This window comes from Haliotis rufescens, unplaced genomic scaffold (genome assembly GCF_023055435.1).
Source record: "Haliotis rufescens isolate VD_foot unplaced genomic scaffold, xgHalRufe1.0.p SCAF_4, whole genome shotgun sequence".
Taxonomy (NCBI): Eukaryota; Metazoa; Mollusca; class Gastropoda; order Lepetellida; family Haliotidae; genus Haliotis; species Haliotis rufescens.
In genome coordinates, this window is record NW_025964112.1 from 10492312 (window position 1) to 10515628 (window position 23317).

Here is a 23317-nt window from a genome sequence, read left to right on the forward strand (position 1 = left end):
TTTGCACCTTTGAATCGCAGCCATCGGACGTTGAATCTGGGTTTCCTTCTACCCCATACTCAGTGTACTCGCCTAGAAGTTTGGACAAATCCGAATCGGAATCATCTCAGTTGTAGTTAGTACGAGAGAATTTGAACGCTTGAATATGTATCCGTAAAAGGTTAGGAATGTCTGGACCAGAATAGATCTTCAGCAACCCGTGCTTGCCATAAAATGCGACTATGCTTATCGTAGGAGCCTACTAACGGGATCGGGAGGTCAGGCTCGCTGACTTGGTTGATGCATGTCATCGTATTCTCAGTTGAATGGATCGATGTTCATGATGTAAAAACTCGATTATATACAGACCGCCGTCATATAGCTGGAATATTGCTGAGTGCGGCGTAAAACAACCAACCAACCAACCTTCCTCTTCGAGTTTGATATATGGGGCGAAACTACGATGTAACCGGCTTCAGATTTTGTTAAAAAGTGGCAGGATATGTTCATATCCGCTTCACTCTAACGTGTTACCATGTTTGCTTTAGATTGTTTGCAGAGATTTCTATTGGAAATGGAAAGGATTCTGTCGGAGTATTTACATTTATATTCATGTATCTGTCTCATATAATGTATCTTCAACACTGGAGGAAAAAAAAAGACAATCTTTGTTATGGCGGTAGGGCAGTACTATGTTTAGGTGCTTGCTGGTCACGCCGTACCCTGGGTCGATTCCAATCATCGGTAAAATCTGTGAATCTCATTCCTGACGATTTGTCAGGCATTTTTGCTAAGAGCGGGGAAGCTCCGTGAAACCATTCTTATCGTAACTCATGCTTATCGTAAGAGGCGACGAACGGGATCAGGTGGTCAGGCTCACTGACTTTGTTGATGCATGTCATCGTATCCCAATTGCTTAGATCGATTATTTACAGACCGCCTTGACACAGCTGGGACATTGTCGAGTGCGGCGCTAAACAACAAACAAACAAACAAACAAACAAACAAACAAGATCGGGTACAAGTGTACCCAATTGCCTATTCGAACTAGCCGTTAACCAAACCTTTCCTAATCGCCCAGATTATTGTTATGTTGATCAATATGAAACAGAGTAAGAGTGTTTTGTCACTTGAAGGAATTTCAGTTATATAAGAACATGTCAGCTAAATGTGAAAGGAAATTCAAAGTTTACCACTTTGGTGAAACCCAGGGACATGGTCCCCTCGTACAGACCAGGGGTCGTAATCAAAGAGTATCCTGGAATTCGTCATACAAACACCGAATGGCGGTTCCTTAGCCTCGATGGCCAACGCACCTATTATGCCACATGGATAGATGAACATTTACCTTGATCTTATGATTTTTTTTTTTCAAAAAAACCCCCACCATTCATCTACATCTCTTAATCTCGTTTATGCATCCTCTAAACAAGGCTGATCGGTAAGTACTCACTCTATCGTACGCTATCAGTTACGCTAGTGTCACATGGCACTAAAACAGATGTTGTGACGTCGACCAAGTAACCCCTATTGCAATATTCAGGATATAAATGAACCCTGCGTCACTCCATCATTTGCACTGCGGGCACCATGGCAGTGCAGGTATATGTTGTGGCAGCACTGATAGCTTCGGCCTCTGCTCTGATTGCACCGATGAAGAAACCAGATGGGACTGTGGACTTGGAGAGTGTCCATACCCACATCCTGCTGCTGGAACAGATGTTCGCTAGCCTGGCTAAAGCATCTGAAGTGGAGACCCTTAAGTCCAAAGTTAGGACTTTGAAGTCTGAAACTAGACGTCAGATACAGGCCGTCAACGCCACCGTCATGGAAACAAGATCTGCCGTGCAGGAAGCCAAAGTGTACAGTAAGTGAATCTCTAACATTTTCCTTCTTCCCAAGTACGTACTATTACTTTTCTGTACAGATTTGTACCATATTGTCCCAGGGTTATGACAGGAAAGGACACTGGGGATGGTAGCAGGATAGGGATGAGGGTTGGATGTGGGACATCTACATTTCACATTTGATGTGGAAGGTAACTGAGTGAACGAGGCATTGGTAAGCTGTACTGACATAATACGCAAGGTTTCGCTGAAACAAAGACCCTTTGTGAATATTTAAATTTGTAAACTGTTAGACGACGGGAGTTGTTAATAATTAATAATGTAGTTGTTTAGAAAATTCAATTAAACTTGTTTATGTAGAAAACTTAGTAATACTTTATAGCTTTAATGGAACATCCTCATGTATCCATAGCAGCCCACTCAGCAGCTAGTGTTAAACATTAGTATTTAGCTTACTTTCAAGGGGTTAATTTCAGTGTTAATAAAATAATGATTATTCTTTTCAACAACTGCTTTTATAATTTTTAAGCACACTTGTAAACATTGTTCAGATATGATGATGGATGTGAATGAAATGTTACGTCTCTACTGAATATGGAGTGACGACAAAAATAACAATAACAACAAACATCATGATTAGGAGAAGATGATAATGATAAAAATAAATATAATAACATTCTTAATAATAAAATGAGTACCTATGCATCGAGTTTATTCTTCTGAAACATGCTCACAATGCGTACAATTGTTCCCCGGTATCGGTGAAACTTATCTCCTTGGGGAGTATACTGTTTCAACATTCATCCTTCGGCAGCTTGTTCGGTTGGTGTCAATATAAGCACATTCTTATATCGTTGATGGCGATGTTACAAAAGAAACACACACCAACCAAGATAATCCCATTCCCCGTTCACATGTGTTTTGTGTTCAGGAACAACAACCTCCTCACAATGTAACAGTATTGTGTATAGTTCAGGGAGTATTGTGAAAAACAGTTGTGCAAGATTATGCGAATCCAAATTTAACGAAGACATGTGAGACCGAATGGGGGATTTATGGTGAACACTAAGAACGGGTAGGCCACATCTCAGAGAAATGCAGAAAAATACATATGATAGACTGTACTTTTTCGCTGCTGATTTTGCATTTTGATTAGAAATGCAAATATTGATTGTAAACATATGTTATATTTGGGATTACACATTCACAGGAAAGTACGAATTCTAGTACATCTTTGGGAGGAGTCCGATCTGGGATTCGAAACCACACTCTCACAGTAAGGTTCCAAATCGCCAGCACACAAAGTACTTGACCTAACCACTCAGCCACCGAAGTTTCCACAAATGGGTGTCCGACAACTGGTAGTCTAGATCACCTAAATAATATGTGTAAATATTTATCGGTTAACTAAATGCAAATGTCCAGTTATACATGGTTAACACAATAAAAGAACATGGTATAACATATGTACTTATCAAGTTCATATACATATATGAAAGTCACGTGAAGATCCGGGGAAAAATAGGTCTTCGGGTGGTCAGGCTCGCTGACTTGGTTGATGAATGGCATCGTATCCCAATTACGTGGATCGATGCTCATGATGTCAATCACTGGATTGTCTGGTCCAGACTCGATTATTTACAGACCGCCGTCATATAGCTGGAATATTGCTGAGTGCGGCGTAAAACAACAAACCAACCAACCAATAGTGGATTCTGATGGAGATATTATATCAAGACTCTGTACAATGCTTGCAAAATACCTTTGTGTGCCTTAACAAACAAATCGGCATGTTGACCCTTGATGTAAAAAAGTAATTCAAATACTGGGTTTGTGTATCATTCAGACTCATATATTCCCGCTTGAAATTGGATGAAAATCATAGCTATTTACAGATCCTAAGAAGTTAATAATTGTCTTGCTCTCTGACAGTACTTTTCAATGCTCGTTTTACAAGATAGATTATACGTTGAAATTATTCCAACATTTACCGCACAATATTTGGTATCACCAGGTTTATAATAATATAATATAATAATATGTCCCTTGCGTTTTGATTTCGTGATTGCGCTCTTTGATTGATCATGTGTTTGGTTCCACAATGAGGCATATATATATATATATATATATATATATATATATATATATATATATATATATATATATATAGGTGTTATGAGCATCTCGGTGATGGACTAAGTGAAGTATCATCAGCAAGCAAGACTGCAGGAATATTCATACATATGCAGTCAGTGCACGAATGCCACATCGTTATTGTCTAAGGACTGTAATATGATTATTGATAGACGCAAGAAAAAAGCAAAGATGACTCTGCCTTGGCAAGACCTTGCTGTACAATATATATGTCTGATTAATGACGTGGTAGTTTCCATGTATTAGGTCTAACATCAAGTTCATGTAGTTTGTAAAATATTCCGGCGTGACATATTCAATCGAATGTTGTTTTTCAATATACAAGAAAGCAGAGACTGCAGAGTCCCTTTGTATGTAATACTGAATGCCGTCTATCATGTTAAAAAAAGACATAGGTTGTCCATATCAAGTGTTAACAGTATTAAGTGTTTGCCTTCACCTTTTGGTGTCGAACAATCATACATTAAATGTAGAAAGTGATGCAATACATGAACGTGTTATCATGTTAGGTACTGTTAAGCACTGTTAGGTACTTACATCTGTTACTAATCACTTATTGACCATTGACATTACAGGTAATAGGTCCAACGTTGCGTTTGAAGTATCAAATGAAAAGGCAGGGCACACCGTCCAAGCAAGTCAAATCTTCAAGTTTGACACAGTTACTCTAAACAATGGCGGCGGGTACAACGCTCCTACTGGTGTATTTGAAGCTCCCGTGTCCGGCACCTATCTGTTCTGGGCTAGCATCGCCCCCAAAAAACACATCCACCTGGCTCTGTACAAGGAGGGAACAGAGATGGCGGTCTCACACGCCTCCCATACTGCGAGTCTTACCTATGCCACAGAGGTGAAGAGAGGGGAGAAGGTTTGGTTTCAGAGCTTATACTATGCTTCGGAAATCTGGCACGGTCGACACTCAACATATGGGGGAGCCTTGATCCATGAGCATAGAGTGTAGCATCATATCCGCCTCACAGCTTAATAAAAATATAATCTTAAATGTCCTTCTTTCCTTCATCTGAAAATGCCCCTTCTTTCCCTGAACCAAGCCTTGTCACTGAATAGGCAACAAATTGGGCTTGGCTTCATTATTGTCTCGACGTTGTGTCCATGTTTGGATTCAGGGTTAGAATTGGACACCAGCATCCTATGCTTGTCGTAGGAGGCGACTTAATTAATCGGTTGGTCCGACTCGGTGACTTTGTAGATAGTGTTTACATGCTCCGACGGCGTCAATCGTTGCTCATAATATCAATCTCTTGTTTATGTCATTCGGACTCGCCTTCATACACAAACGTGAAATACTGCAAATGTGGCGTTAGAAATGAACTCACTCACACACTCATACACAAACACAATACATTGTGTTTCCCATGATACTCTATATCGATGTTTTAAAAACAAATGTCACTCTCTCAATGAAGTATACTAAAATAAAACGTTTTAGTTCAATAGTGAGTGAATATGGTTTTACGCCGCTTTTAGCAATATTCCAATATCACGGCGGGGGACACCAGAAATGGGCTTCACACATTGTACCCATGTCGGGAATCGAACCCGGGTCTTCGGCGTGACGAGCGAACGCTTTAACCAATAGGCTACCCGACCGCCCCTTTAGTTTAATAATACATCAAGACAGACCCGTGAAGAACCGGGTTAGAATAGGTCTTGAGTAACCCATGCTTGCCGCGAGAGGCGACTGTGCTTGTCGCAAGGAGGCTACTAACGGGACTTGTTTGATGCGTGTCATCTTTTCCCAATTGTGTGGATCGATGCTCATGATGTCAATCACTGGATTGTCTGGTCCAGACTCGATGATTTGCAGACCGCCGTCATATAGCTGGAATATTGCTGAGTTAAAAAACAAGCATCAAACAACATCTAGACAACACGGGCCCTCTTTAAAAGCTATCTTGGAGCAATACGACACCAAGGACGGCCTGGAACCCCAAAGTTATGCCAAGATAAGGATCCACCTCCCTGATCTGAGCAAGCACTGACACCATGCTAATGACATATGCTGTATGCCTTTCAATTTCTCGTTAAGGAAATATCCACAGGAATAACATATGTTATCCGAATATATGACTCCTCAAATGCAGTGTCAACAACGATGAACAGACGTGTAGGACATGACCAATATATACTGCGTAGAGAAACATAAATCTATAGTAGCAAGGTTTAACAATCAGTGAACATATCGCTTATCAGTGACGAAACGTAACCACACAGCAATAAACTACATGTATGTGTCGACTGTAGCAGAAACGGAAATGTTTTAACAGACCGGCGCCCACGCGTATCCAATAATAAATCATTATGTAAATAAGAAAGATAAAAGGGGATCGCCACATGTCATAAAAACGTTCATTCATGTATCATGAAATACTTTTCGTTACATAATGTGAAACACGCACACATGAACAACTAATCTTAGTTGTGATGTGAAGCATTTACCGATATCTGTACAAATACACTCTTCCCAAAAAAGACACGCCCAGGTAGTATGTAGTTCATTTAACCTGATTACACAAAAAATCCGGTATATAAATTGGATAAATGTTATTGGAAAATGTTGGTGGCCTGATATTCGACAAACGGTGCGTCAAAACGAAGCCATTGTCGAATTGAATGTCTTAAACGGTCAGGACTGTCAGGAACCATCTTCGCGAGGCTGGGATCCGACCGAGATGACCAGCTATCGTCCCTGTTTTGCAGATCCATCGACACTGCGTTGGTGCCATACCTTACAGCCTTGGAATTTGAGAAACTGGAGACGAGTGTGGTTTAGCGATGAATCACGATTTCTTCTTGACCGGCGAGATGGAAGTCAATGTGTTTATCGTCGTCGAAATGAGCGTTTTGCCTGCCTCACATTGTGTACGTGATTCGACAAATTCGGTGGCGGTAGTGTCATGGTGTGGGGGGCCATATCCTACACCACGAAATCTGACTTGGTTGTGGTTCAGGGAAATTTGACAGCAAATCGCTACGTGAGCTGTTTCAGGACAACGCTCCACCGCACACAGCTCGTGTCACGGAAGACTACTTTCATAATGACAACAGCTCCAAAATGTCATATTTGTATCTGTGATCTTAAATTAAATATATCGACTTTATTTGGTACAATAAATTTCCTAAAAATCTACCTGTGCGTTTCTTTTTTTGAAGAGTGTATTTATAGCATGGTGGCTGAAACCCAACAGAATAAAACGCGCTGTCAACACATACTTCTGAATAATAGACATTTTGGAAATGACGAGCATACTACGCAGCGCTAATTTTGAAATACAGCTACACCATAAAGTTCACATGATGGCTTGCCGCCACAAAGCAATATTGAAAAGCATTTGAAATACTCAACTTTACTTGAAATGATCCAATCAAACTTAACTTATTGTTTCAATTTGGAAGTCGACACGTCACATAACCGAAATTTGGGGCTCGTCCGGGAGCGAAATTTAATATATCACATATTGAAACTTAATTATTGGATAAACATTTTATTGTCATATATTGTGTGAAGCCAAAGTTCACTGTAATGTTTAGTGTATGTTAGCCAACATTATACAGAATTAGTCTCTGTGCTCAAAATGTCTGAATTGGTCGAATTGGCCAAACATTACACACTTGACATCAAGTCAGAATCGATGTTAAGAAAATTTTGATAACTTAACTGGTTGATGAAGAAATTTGGCTGATGACGCTTTGACTTTGACTGAAGAAAATACTAAAGTTTTGGCTTTAAAGAAATTAGAGTTTAAAAGAGAAAAAATGGCCATCGGAAATGAGAAGTTAAAATCGGAAACAGAAAAAGAAAAGCCGGAAGCTGAGAAAGAGAGAATTTCGGATTAACCAATTGGAAGCTGATAAAGAAATTAAGCTGAAACAACTTAAATTACAGAGGGATCTCTCACTACCTCAACAGGTGATAGATCGTTTGATCTTTCCAAGCAGATTAGAGCTGTTCACCCTTCTCTGAACGTGTTGTTGAAACGTTTTTCTAACATTTTGAAAAGATGGCTGCTAAGTTTATTCTGCCTTACCTTTTGAACCTTATGAACTGGTTCCTGAAGCTTAAAGGCAAAAGTTTAGGTCTGCCAAGAAAAGGGATGGTTCCAGTTTTTTTTAGTTTATTAGGGAGAAGGAAACTTTGTTTGATAGGTGTAGTACTTCTAAGGAGATCAATGGTGATTTTGACAGCTTGAGGCAGTTGATTTTGCGGGAGTATTTTAAGCAGTGTGTGTCAACGGACGTTTGGACATATCTTTTGAAGCAGGCTGCTACTTTGGCTGATAATTATTCACTAATTCAATGGGTTAGGCTTAGGTAGTCCGGGTTTTCAGCAGGAATTCGCAGGGATACAAATCAGGAAAGGATAGTTTATCCCCTCCTAGATCAAGATTTCAAAGTCTGGTTCTGAGTTTGTTGACAAAAAGTCAACAGCAAGTCTGTAAGGTAAGAGTTAACGTCAAAAGATCAGTTTACACAATCATGGTTCCACTATTTACACAATCAATAGTTCAACTATTCATTTGAATGTCAAGCCCTCGATACAATCCGCAGTAGATATATACGAGAAAAGTGTTACTTATGGCCTAATCTTTATAAACTCAAACATTTACTGAGCACAACGAAAATAGCAGAAATGAGGATTTTGTCGAAGTTTATTTCCATTGTCTACAAATACTTTTAGAAACTTAAATGTACTCTTCCCGACTGAATTATCACTCTTGTTGAACATATATTTATTTCTAAAACACGCTCTTGTACAACCGTGGGTGGTTCCATGAGAAGAAGAAAAATTGAATTGAAATTGAATTGAATTTAGAAGGCCAGTCATCAAAGTCTGTTGTTTTGATAGGAGAGTACTCACGTTTTGTTAGTAAAATATCAAAGCGATAGACCCTCTAAAGGGGACAACCAGATCCAACTGTTCAATAAGTTTGAATCCTTGGAAGGCATGGATGTGTCCGATAACAGCCATTATAGGACACATGGCTTGTGACGCTCAAGGAAGGTGAGCGGTAGATCCCCACTTAATACTCCAAAGAGATAGTTTCTTCGCATATTCTTCAGTGGAATTGCTGAGGACTGAGGACTGATATGAATGATTTGCATGTATTAGTCGAGGATTTTAAACCATCAGCATTTTGTCTAAAGAAACCTTTTTAAAGCAGACAGACAATTTTAACTCAATGCGTATCATTTCTGTTTCTCCCCAGGGCGATAAGGCTGATGGAGGAACTTCAATCATTGTACCGTGATATAAATGGAATACTGTTAAAAGCGGCGTTAAACCCAACTTACTCACGCAATCATTGTGAGGTAGCATATTATACTACATACTAATGCTCAAGCCGTTGCAGTGCGACTAACTTTGCACGTTACATTTACATTATGCTCTCTAAATATTCCGCCTTGTTCAACTCTCCTGCCCCGTGTTCCTTTTGCCCAACACACCACTTCGACCCTTACTTCACCTGGACGGGTGGTAGAATGGGCCCGATTCTATCAATCGGCTGGTCACGTCATGCCCTAGCATGGAATGCATGAAATCTATATTATTAATAAATATGAAATCTATATTATTAATAAATATATGTGATTTCACACTAGAATTTGTGATAAAAACAATTGTATGCTCAATTTTGCCTAGAGTCTTATGCCAGAAGGCGGTGGCTCATGGGCCAATCTGGAGATAGAGACCTCTGAATTCTGTGTTTCTTCGAAACAGTGTTATGGGCCGAACCAGCCTGACACTTATTCTTTTTGATCTCATAGCTTTTCAAGTCACGATAAATCGCAAAGAACAATGAAAAACGATGCGTGGTTTATTTTACAATAAAACTTTCTTCTTGCATGACGTCATTCCTGGAGATTCGAATATGCGCTCGCAACTTGATGACGTCATATATTGGACGACGTTATATTTGAGAGGGAAGTATCTTGTGAGTTGTTGCCCACAGATGTAGCTGTGGTAGGCAGTTAAACGCAGTGGCCGAACGATCGCATCCAAAAGTAGGAGAGATATGACAATCAGTATGAGGAGAAAAGATACAGATAATAGACATGAGGATTGTGAGAATATGCAGGAAATACCAATCTTACCACATATGTTCGTAAAATGGACTTATCAGACATTTCCGAGGTCGGATTTTATTCAGGGAGTCATAATTGTTAAAATTTAGGTAAATATTTTAAGTTTGTACATTATATCCATTTCCTTAAGGAGGCTGTAAATAATGTTGATATCTCAATATAAGAAATAATAAACGACTTGGGGTCGTTGCTTATAGTACAACAAAACACTGGCGGGGAATAAACTATGAGGGACTGCGCCATTCAAGGTTTATTCTTCCTGCAGTGTTTTGCGCCCCTCAAGGTTTATTCTCCCTATAGTGTTTTATTGTACGACAAACAACGACCACGAGTTGTTTATTTCTCAAATAAAATGTAACTTTTGCTTTTCCACAATACACTTTCATGACAACATATCCATTACACCTTTCCTGGTCGCTGATCATATCAGTTTGTTTAAACGCAAACATAACGGCTGTCGATGGGCGCTTATTGTACAGGTGTTAAAAAACCAGTGTCGTGTTTGTACCAGCTGAGATCTCATGTAGGCCTCCACAACACTACTTGTACATTTCCACACCTCCAAAACACGCATATTCCACAACGGATATTGTGAGCACTAGACACTTATGTCATGAATACGTGTGCTACTAACGGATGACAGATGAAGGGTTTGGGGATACCAAGTAATAATGAATCAGCTATTTATTAGTTTGATTTATTGTTTCTATTGGATTTGTACACTGACGCTTAGAAGAGCAAACAAGTCTGGTTCAGATAATACATAATCAAACAATAACGTAACAAATACAAATATTTCTTTTGTCCAACTAACTATGCAAAACTCGGAACACACCTCATTTACACGCGTGCCTCTGAGAATATGTACTTTACATGACTGACAGTAAGTATGTTGGCCTTACTTGAATTATAGGTTATTCTATTAATTGTTCTCAACTAGGTTTACTCCTAAACTGTGATAGTCTAGTTATTATACTGTCCGTCGATGACAGGTTTTTATTCGTCTAATTTTAGGTATTATTAATGTTCTCGTCACGATATGGCTGAAATATTGCGGATGTGACGTTAAATTTTAACTCACTCACTCAATACATGACTGACATGCAATGAGTCATATTTTATATCGTACATAAGATAAAGTAATCCTGTATCAATATAAGCATGCTGCCCACCGTTTGAACTCATTCAATTACAACCAACCTGTCAGTTGTAACATTCTCAAGATAGCATAGGCCAATTGGGAATTGTACTATGAGTTTCGAGGATACTGGATTCCGATCTGATGTGTGTTATTGCAACAATATACATCCGACTTTAGGCCGACTTACCACAAAAGGATAGTTTAACGATGACACTTCATTTGTTCCCAAGCACATTAAAATGTTTTAATGCCTCTTAAATAACCATTATAACTAACTTGGGCTCCAGGGTTTGAAAAAAGGCGTAAATGTCTGCAATGAGCATGATATAAGTGTAATAGTGCTGGCGCCACTCAGCATTTATTCACTTACTGTTTCACGTGAAGAAATAGGCATTTAGTATATATGTACTTCGCAATGAAATATAGCTACGAGCTTCTATAGAAACCTACTCTTCAGGACACTTCAATTTTAGACTTCAGAATCATGATGCAACAGCAAGAAGAATTTAAATTTAGAGGATTTAAGATACCAATATGTTTTCAATAGATATTATTTATGATATACAATATATGGCAATACATGTCCCCTACAAATTATAATTCTTACATTGAAAAGGTCAAGAGCTGTACGATTTTCTTCATCTACAATGCATGTAAGCTGTCATCTGGGAATATGTTAGTCTATGCTATATGTTACAATATTGATATCATTCAAAACGCAATCAAATAATTCGGTCCATAATTATATTACTTGCAAATTACAGCTGAAGCCAAAAGTGCTGAAATTCACATCACTCCACTGTGAGATATGCCACAGCTATAAGCTGGACGTCTTAAGAAGAAAATGTGTTATGGGTCTCGAAAAATGTGCTCGTCCTTATACATAAAATATGTTTGTCTCTTTAAGCAGTGAAAGAGACAACATTCGTCCCAAACAAAGCTATTACTTGATTCTCTTTAATATGCAGGCCTCCCTGGTATAGTTGGAAAATTGTTTCTTGTGAAGTAAATAACATTGAATCATTTACTCAAATAAATGTTAGGAATTCGTTGCTGCAAACATTCAACCATGCACATTAAGGGAGCACATACACGTTATATATGGATTCCCTATCGACATCACATGTTGGATTAAATATGTCTATCGGAGAGGTGTAGAATCGGTGTTACTGATACTATCAAACTTCCCGGATCTTCACATGCACTCACACTAAGCTAATGCCATATGATAACAGCTTGTTAGTTCACGCGAGTACAATAATTGACAGCTGTAAAAGAGAGTGTTATAGCGTATGTAAACGTTCACCGCCGTACAACATTCGTTCATAAATGTTTAACTTTTAAAAGGAAATTTACTTTGATTATCAGTGCACAGACCTCTATATATCCAAGATACATCTGTTTCATATTCAGATAAATTACAGATAGATTATGTCTCTTCGTGTCATTTGCACTTGTGGGTGCACCACTCATGAGATATTCTTTAGAAATGTACCACCAAATCCCTGTCTCAAAGATTAACCATCATCCTTATACAACAAGTGAAGGACTTTCTTTATATTCACAGAAAGTCCCGGGACAAGAGGAACTAATACCCAGTAGATTCGCAAAAACTCAAAGGATTTGCTCAAATTGTTACAATCTCAGAAGAAACCAACTTCAATTCTGTTAAAACACTTGATTTGGCAACTTTATACACCCCTATGCCACATGACAAACTTAGAGGAAAAACTTCCTTCCTTGATCCATGGAGCTTTTGTTACAAAATGTTTTTCTGAGTGTAAAATTTGGGGTAAGACATTTGGCAAGAGGTAGGCATCCCAATGGGCACCAATTGCATCCCCCTCTTGCTAATATGTGTCTTATGTATATGAATCGGAATTTCTGTTCGGATTGGCAGAGTCCAAACAAGGTAATTTTTGGTCAAGAAGTTTAACTTAACCTTCAGGTATATCGATGATCTGATATCGTTCAATAACCATAAAATATACAATTACCTTAAACTGATTTAACCACCTGTACCAGAAATATTGAGAGTAGCGGGTGACATTTCCAAATTGGAAGCATCACTGACAAACATGTCAGATGTTATTCCCTACCTTGGCTTGTAATATATGTTCCAGTGTTTTTTTTTCAGGTGAACAATTGACTTGCTTTTGCATATGTTTGTGACGGGTGCCACCGATAGGGTCAGGATACGCTCACCTTTTCGCAAACACCGGGAATAATCACTATTTGATAGTGATTCATAAACACATGCTCGTGATATAGTAGGAATCGCACGATAGACTCTTTCTTATGTTTCGATTGCTCCAATGGACATAATCAGGGTTGTGTATTAAGCCCAATGTTATTTTCACTTTTTATTAATATGTTGGCTCTGGAAGTCTTGATACATGTCGAAGAGAAGTACAATTATAACCGATTCTGCTTCTTGGTTTCCTTGTAATGCACACGAAATGTTATTTAATCTCGATAAGCAGAAAAATAATTAACATATGAGGCCTTCCCGACATTTACTACCGATTTTGCTCGTGCTCAAGTTAGATAAACTGTGGCTTAATATTGATACTGAGAGATACCACAAAATTCCAAAATCTGAAAGATTATGTACATATTGTAACAGGTCTTCAGACCTGTACCATTTCACTTTTCTATGTCCATCCGGATAAAACATTCGAAGGCAAATCATACAAATTATATATGTAAATCGAACTTCAGCTCAAAACGTTTTTCGCCTTATGGCAAAAACAAATAACAACATGTAAAATGTGTTATGTTTTATTTCAAATATGCCTTCAAGAGCAGACATTTCCTGAAATGGATCATGTGAATCTATTTGTAAAACGACCTCATACAATTTAAACACAAATTTGATTTTGTGTTATCATTTGTCATTTTGTCATATTTTAAAAAGTGTTTGTCATCATATCAGAGTAGCTGGAACAGTGGCTTTAAAATCAACTTTTGTTATTCTATACAAGATACACAATTTTGGGGAACTCTAGCTGGAACATTTGCATAGCTTCAGACAACCTACTCCGGGTACTTTCAGTAACAGGAGTACACTGTTCATATGCTGATCTGGGTGGCCTCTGAGGTCGGGAAACTGTTCCTTCCCTGAGAGACTTTCTTTTGGGAGAAGCATGTTACCCAACCATCACGGGCGACCAAGAACCTGCTTAGAGTTCCTGATAGAGGGGAGATCACGAAAATCCTCCCCCGTCAGTACCCCTAAGGTATCTCTGAGTTGTACAATCTACCGGCCAGTTTCATCCCATTCCCGGAATAAGCCCGAGTTCTTCCTCAGAGCAGATATTAATATATATATTGCTGGCATGATTGGGACATCTGAAATATCCCCCAAACCTGACTAAATAATGAATAAGAAAGTACAAGTTATTAAAAAAACATATTTGGAACTAATAAAATGGGGAAAAGTACAAAAGTGACCGAGCCTTTCCTACAATCTTCTTGCTGTTGTACTACAACCTAAGGTCAGACGAAACCTGAAGTATTTTTACATATAACATTAAGCTAACCTTACTAAAGCGATATGGATATGACAACTGTCTTCTTGCAAATTCATTCTAATTACCTTCATTTCTTCACAGTATTTGGGGGCACGGGTGTGCAGCGAAGCGTCCCTTGGACATCTCTGAATCCTATGATTATGGGCTCGAATCCTGGTTAAACCCCATTCACTCACTCACTCACTTCATAGAATTTCTTTACGTTTCTTACAGTAATAAGGCAATGAAAATGTTTCACTAGATCCACTTGAAAAAAGGTTTCTCCTGGCTTAACACCGTCCCTGATACCTGTTTTTGTGCACCAGATGCGAAAATGAAATGCAATCAACATATGTTGCATAATGATGGTGTCAGTATAGTGAAGATCCGGAAAATGGATGCCAAAATATATGGTCACGATTTTACACCCAAACCGGTGCTAATGGATATATCACACCTGCTATCAAGTATTATAAAAGGCATATGCCTGATCATGTGATATATCCTGCTGCATCAGCTGATAATATTAACTAATTGTGTTTGTGTACCTTATGAAGCCATCTCACAATGTGTATGGATTTCTACATATATTGTTCTTTTTAAATAAATGTGGACAGAGACTAATATTTAAGAATTGTAAAAAGTAAAAACAATGGAAATTGCAGCTCATTATTGCTTTTGAAGAAAGTGTATAATGTTTTCCACGTTATTTATGTCATTGTCTTTACTCCCAAAGGTCATGGGTGGCCCAGTGGTCTAAGGTGCCATGATTTGCTGTGTCCCTAAATCGTGCCAGAAATCATGCGTTCAAAACCTAGGCTCGCCCTGATTATGTTTCTGGGTATGTCAGAACTATTCCCGTGCTCGTCGGTTTCACCGAAGAGACAAACGCACATGACCTTTTCACTTCAGGCTTTCCTCCCACGTCATTTTGACATGCAGTGAAATAATGTTAAGCCAAACTCACTCTCATTCAGTAAACTCCTTCGCATGCAAGTGTAGTTGTCAGTAAGAGATGGCTAGATATTGTCGGTAATATCCGTATGTCTTTTTGTAAATTTTATTCAAACCAGCATCGAATGAACTTCGTTATTCGAATCCTCCCCTGTTTCGGAATTGTTCCCAACAGCCATAAATGTATTTATAAATGAAAATAAACGATAGCTATGATGAGGGGTGACCCGCCTATTCAGGAACGGAACATCACTTTCGAGGAAAGGGTGCACTTACACCATTGAGCATATTTGGGATTACACATGATCAGCACACCCTGAGACGGAACTAAGTCGTTAGTATCACAGGAGATTAGTATTTGAATATTGTAAATAGTGCCCGATCCTTTCTTAAAACTCATATTCTTGGGGAATGGGATCGTGGCTGTGGTGAAGTGGCACCTGGTCCACTTGGATTGTCATAGTTCAGGGCAAACATCAACCTCACGAAATTGACTGCGGAATTTCCTGTTCCTGTGTTTCATAGTTTGTCCTACTTTAACTGACATTTACTTACTGGCACTCACTAGGGCATTTGTGATAGTTTTTGTTGTTGTTGTTGTTTAATGCCGCACTCAGCAATAATATTCCAGCTATATTTGTGTGAGTGGTGGGAGTTCAGAACAGGATTCAGTGATGTTGTCATATGATTTTCATCACTATTTTCCCTTTTACGCCCATTGGAATCACATATTGGAGATTGATTATTCTTTTTCGTTAACGTTTAAAATAGATGACTTCACAAATTAGATGACAAATTGGTACACCACACACATCTTTTCTATTTGATTTACTTGAAGAATATTACACTCAGCGAAAACGCAAGTGGACATGCATTTACAAACCAATAACAATGTTCACTATTAGTACATGTCGTTGACAATAACATCCTTTGTTAGTCATTCACATATGTCACCAAATATCGTAAACAGCCTTAAAATTACGGATGCTGTTGAAGCGTATGCCACAAGATGGGCTGACAGAGACGAAGAATGAGTGAGTGAGTTGGGTTTAATGCCGCTTTGTATTCAGTATTCCAGTTATATCCCGGCGTGCCTACTTATTGGAAGAAATCCCGAAGGGATGCAGGCCTGAGACGTTTACCACTTTGGTGAAGCCCACGAATACGGATATGATGCTGACAAACATAGAAACATAATCGGGGCGAACCGAATTCGAATCCACAAGCATAAGTGTCCCAGAGAAGATGAACCGGTTGAATGTATTTTAGAGTGGGCTGGGTCAGTGCGTGATGTTGTGATTGATCAAATGGATAGAATGCGCAAACAGAAAAAAAGAAACAGTCTGAGAGTTGGCGTAAATCAATTCTGTCCCAGCCAGCTGCCATCAAATGCCTGGCAGCCCTTTACGAAAAGTATGTAGTTGTTCCAACTGACAAGACCCTTAGATAACATAACCATCATAAGACAAGCAGGCCGACATTAGTTGTTTGATCAAAGAACCTGGTACACGTGACCTATCAAATAATGTCACATGTAAGACCAGTATGTTAAGTGAAGAAACACTCTGACAAAACCATGCATTAGTACTATCCACTGTTGCCTTGACTCTAAAAACACTCGACGGGCGTTACAGTACCATAAAGATATTGTCCCCCTGAGAGGGCATGTAAGACCAACTCATTCAAAGAATATACATATATCTACCCAATTTTAAATGCAGAATATGTGTTCACTTTTAATCTCTGGTTAAACTTGAAACAATTGACAGTAACTGAGGGAAAGGTGTAAATCCTGCTGAGGAACCATGCAGGTAGCAGAGGTACCGTAAGTCCCCTTGGTCCCTAGTACCTTTGTTGCTGGCCCCATTTTTATATCGCATCGTTGCCAATTTATCGGTGTTTTAATGTTCTACAACTAGTTTTAAGTCAAACTGTGACATTTTGCTATTTATGATACTGTCCTTCGTGGACATTTTTTTATATAAATATTGTATAAATTGTTCAGGTCACACTATGACAAAAATATTGCGGACGTGACATAAAATTAAATTCACTCATTCATTCACTCACTCACTCACTCACTCACTCACTCACTCACTCACTCACTCTATTATAGATGTGACCATTCCCCTTTTGTACTGGATTAAAAAGCCCCATAAAAGAGACACATTTTGCTTGGTCAAGCAAAATAATGTACCACGATTCTATATTAATGTATAACGATTCAGAGGGACAAACGTAAACTCTAAACAAGACTGTATAAGGAAATGACCCAAACTTTCAAAAAGTCAAATGTCCCTTTATGTCGAGCAATATTCAAGCAGCTCCAGCCTTCGGTGTCTACTTTTCATAACTGTTGAGGTACATGTACATTCGAGCATGCTCTTTCGACGAAGATTTCAAAGATGTCATGAGGTTCTTGCTCAAAAAGATGTTTGCTCATAGTTTTAACATTCAAGGCCGTACTAAAGCTTTCGAAATGGTATATAATGGACATGTGGAGGACATTTCCTAATTTGTGATCATCAGTGACAAAAAATACGGCCGATGCATTTCCCTATTTTGATTTGTACTGTAAGTTCCCGTGTATTGAGGTACACAATTGACTTGCCTTTGCATGTGTTTGTGACGGGTGTCACCAGGGCTGGATATACTCACATTTTCGCAAAAACATGGTATCATCACTTTCTGATTCATAAAATAACACGTCAACGACAGAGAATAACCCACAACTGATATAGTCTGTATAGTACACATTTTGTTAATGATTAAGGAAATTGTTTTGTTACTTTTGTTATATTCTTCTCTTTTCTGTCCCAGGTGCCAGTCAGCAAAGACCTACACACACAAAAATATTAGATTTTCAATGTTTCATACAAAATAAAATTCAACGTTTGTTTATCTACAATATACGTTGATGATAACATTACAAATATCAATTTGTATAAACAGATATAACAGCTGTTGATGGGCTCATGGTTGTAGTGTCAGACAATCATCATTGTGTATGTGTCACCAATGACGTCTCTAACACTACTTGTGAATCTCCACACCAGGCTGCGAGGTCGCTGGAAAGTGCTGTCATGAAAACACGATGTTATCATTCGCCATGTGATACAGACGGAAGGCAGATAAATGCATTGTTGAGACCAAGTAATAATGGATCAGCTGTGTTTTAGTTTGAGTTATTGATTCTACTTGACACTGTTGTGTTTAGAAGAGCCAACGGTAAGGGTTTAGGTGATACGTTATGAAACATCAACATAACAGTTACATATATTTCCGTCATCACGTTTAATACACTAACGATGCAAAACTCAGAAATAAAGCGGCAAAACCCTATCCATTGTCATAAGAAATCTATATTGTACGATTTCGAGAATATTTGAAGCATGTTTGTATGAATCCATATGAAATAATGAGGATACCAGGTGTTCGCGAAAATATGAGCACATGGAAAGGCAAGTCAATTGTCCATAAAACTCAAAATAGGGAATTGCACCAGACATAATTTTGTCACTGATGGACAGACCTTGTGCCATGCACAATAAAGAGTAATTGTGTATTGAAACATCCTCCTGCCAACCGTTTGTACTTGCTTCCAATGCAACCAGGACAATACTGTATATCTTCTCAAGATATCAGAGGACACTTGTGAGTTATGCCTTGAGTTTAGTTTTGATTCTGATCTGTCTGTCTGATGTGACGAGTCGCAAAAATATTTTCGACCGATTTACCGCATAATGATATTGATAAGACAGCTGCCCATAATTTCATCACAAATACCACGCCGTGATATAACTGGAATACTGTTAAAAGCGGCGTAAAACCCAACTCACTCACTCACTCATCACAAATACATATTTCACTAGCACGAAATAACAAATATGTAGCAATGGTGCTCGTGCGTTGAAGAATTGTTTTAACATCAAGTAAACCAACATTAAATAAATGGAATATTGCTGACGACGGCCTTTCATGTCTATGCTCATGATATAGTCGGAACCGTAAAATCGACTCAGCTTTTGGCAAAGATTTCTTGTAAACATGGAATTTTTTCTGTCGCTTTTGACTTTGTGACAATCAGTGACAAAAATAATGCCCGATGAAACAACTTATTTTGACTTCCCGTGTTTTCAGGTGAACTATTGAGTTGTCTTACTATGTGTTTGGTTGGGCTGGATATGCTCACATTTTCGCAAAAACGTGGTATCATCACTACTCGATTTATACAAGAACGCCAGAGAATAACCCACAATTGATATAGTCGGTATAATACAGTGGAGAGAAATCTTATGACCATGCAAATTGTAATGGTTGCTTTTATTCTATTCTACACTTTTCCGTCTCCCGTATGTCACACACACACACACACACACACACACACACACACACACACACACACACACACACACACACACACACACACACACACACACACACACACAAAATTTACATTTGCAATGTTTCAGATAAAATAAAATTTTGCTTTTCTGCAATATACCTTGATGATAACATAACAAGTATCAAATTGTTCCAAAATAGATACATGTATAACAGCTGTTGATTAGCTGTTTGTTTGTTTGTTTGTTATTCAACGCCGCACTCAGCAATATTCCAGCTGTACGACGGTGGTCTGTAAATAATCGAGTATGGACCAGACAATCAAGTGATTGACGTCATGAGCAGCGATCCAAGCATTTGGGATACGATGACATGCATCAATCAAGTCAGCGAGCTTGACGACCTGATGCCGTTAGTCGCCTCTTACGACAAGCATAGTCGCCTTTTACGGCAAGCATGGGTTGCTGAAGACCTATTCGAACCCGGATCTTCACTAGGCAGCTGTTGGTTAGATATCAGTGCACAACTGAATGAAATACAAAACATGGAATTAGTTCTACAGCCGAGTTCATCGTGCAAATACCAAAGGTAAAAACGTGCATCACAATACACATCGTCATGGAACGTGTATAATAAAATACATTTCTTGCATTATGGACCCACCACTTGATATTTGTGTTTCGTGTTTGAATAAATATTGTAAATATTAAATCTGTATCACAGTGCATATCGAGTTTGGATCGGCAAACCTTTGGTTAATATCATGAGCAACGTTGTGAGCAGGTGGGGTTCCAAATAAAAGGGCTATAACAATGCCTAGTTTTAGTTTACATGCATGGTGTTCTTTGAAATAAAAGCGGCAAAACCCTTTCCATATTCATAAGAAATCTCTGCCAAAGGCAGAATCGATTGTACGATTCCGACTATATCATGACAATGTAATTATGAATTACTATCACATAGTTATGATACAAGGTGTTCGCGAAAAGATGATCGATATATCCTCCCCCACATAAGGCACCCATCACAAACACATGCAAAGGCAAGTCAATTTATTCACCTAAAACCCCCTGGAATATATGGTACAAGTCAAAAAGGGAATTGCATTTGACATCATGTTTGTCACTGATGCGTCAAAATTGGAAATTTCCTACCATAAAACATTTTGAAAGATTTACTGAGGCTTTGAATGTTGTAACATTGATCAAACAACTTCTGAGCAAGAGTCTTATAAAATACATTGTAGATCACAATATCACAAAACAAACATATGAATCTTTTTCTTTCTATGGAATTTTCGGGAAATGGACATTGAAGAAATTTGGACACCGGGCCTCAGGGCCTCGGGCGCTTGAAAACATTGTTAAAATAGCATTTAGTCAAGAAGAAGGCATCGACATGGGCAAAACCTTGGTGATCACCACCTCACTCGTGTGCTTTAATATGGATATGAATGGGAAATTGCATACAAAATATCAAATCAAAACGACATCAGCCCTTTGTCTTTCTTCAGGTGAGCTTACACACACAATATTGTCGACAATTCTGAACATTCATGGATCTGTATGACACGATCAAAACTGGTTATTTTGCGATTTTATTAAAATGAAATTGTCATTATCCAAGGTTAATTGTGGTTTGTCTTTGTTTGCAAGTCTTGATATCAACTATCGTGTTTCAGTATAACCCACCCGACACTAAACGGTATTTGCAATTGGTATTGTGCATCACCAACAATGTTATTTACCATCATATCACTGTTACAAACTAAGAAAAATAGATGTAACTAATTAATTAATATTTACAAAGTTTAAAAAATGCAAATGACTAATTATCTTTTATCCCGTCTATTGATACCAGGGAAGGTCTTATTTATGTTTTATGCCTGGAATATTGTTGAGTGCGGCGCTTAACAGTCACTATTATTTTGTATATCCAATATCAACGTTACACTCGCCTCAAGTCCACAATAACGTCAGCCATATGTTTTCTTGTCTAATTGTTTACGCCCTTCTGATTGGTTGACTTTGATTGGATGTCTCCCATAAAGGTATGACTGACACTTCATTGACAGTGTGGATAAATGAAGGTTACGTATTACTTCCGTGTACTGATCAGCGGATTAATACGATAAATGTAACACACTAAAAACGAGCACCAGCTAAGAGTAGCATATCGTGATTCGTGCATATAAATGCAATGATACTGAGAGAGTACTGAATTCAACATAATCCATAAACAGCTATACAGTGTATATACATAATATATCCAAACTCACAGATGCAATTTATGTATAATACGTTCGATATGAATCGGAAAAATACTTACATGTGCTTTTTAATCCAAGGAATATGTGAATCAGTATTGTAGTGTTCAGCAGTAGTCGGTTTAATGTTATAATTTTATGGTTCGTTGTTAGATGTAATGTATTGTTAACCGGGCGTCTCGTGACCTGTACCTCGTTCTCAGACGTTAATTAAATGTCCGGCCGGCACGTCGTCTTGTGTTTCTGTTCGTCCTTGTCTTGGTCTCCCTCCAGCGTCACGTCTTGTCCAATTAATTAGAATGAGTATGTAGAACCCACAACACTACAAGTATGTGCACAAGGAAATGCATCCACGTCGTGTATCAATCTCCACATGCAAACAAACACCTGAACACATCTTTCATATGAAACTTTTTTCGCATTCACAATCCGCTACCGTGGTGTACTAAACTCCAAACGAATACAGTTGCCGTCCACTTACAGTTTTATGCACGCGAGTTCCTACAATGACCGGAATCCTTTCCAGCTGGCGATCACCTCGTGCGGCGCACGTGCGGGACGGATTGGGTCGATAAGTTGCGTATCACGTATGATGAAAACCACAATGCTTTAAACAGAACATAAAATCGCGATCAGTTCTTATTCAGCTTTGAGTAGTTTTCCTTTAAAGCGCATAGTTTAAGTATCTGATTATTATTTGTTCACTCATTGAAATGATAACCATTATCCAATCTGTGACACATGACTCTGACTGAGGTTGTTATCCGTTGCTTGTGAACTACAGGTGGATATGTTACAAGGTAACTGTTTCCAACTATGAAGCAGATTTATGGCGGATATATAGAGGATATTTCATAAGTGGTGAAGCCACAAATGCAGATGCCAACCTTGTCATGCAAAGAAATGCGCTAACCATGCCATTTGACAAGAAAGCATAACATCTTGTATCAACATTTGTGTAATGTATTTTCTTAGTGAACTTTACGACCTATCAGTGGAAGGCTTCAGTGACCAA

At 38.5% G+C, this 23317-nt stretch overlaps 1 protein-coding gene across 1 annotated transcript; it reads left to right on the forward strand.

The window, feature by feature from the left end:
• Positions 1 to 1545: 1545 nt before the first annotated feature.
• Positions 1546 to 4983, forward strand: LOC124135796 (multimerin-2-like). The gene is made up of 2 exons (XM_046501343.2): positions 1546 to 1846; positions 4556 to 4983. The coding sequence occupies exons 1-2, from the start codon at positions 1570 to 1572 to the stop codon at positions 4939 to 4941; spliced, it is 663 nt and encodes a 220-aa protein (XP_046357299.2). The 5' UTR covers positions 1546 to 1569; the 3' UTR covers positions 4942 to 4983.
• Positions 4984 to 23317: the final 18334 nt, after the last annotated feature.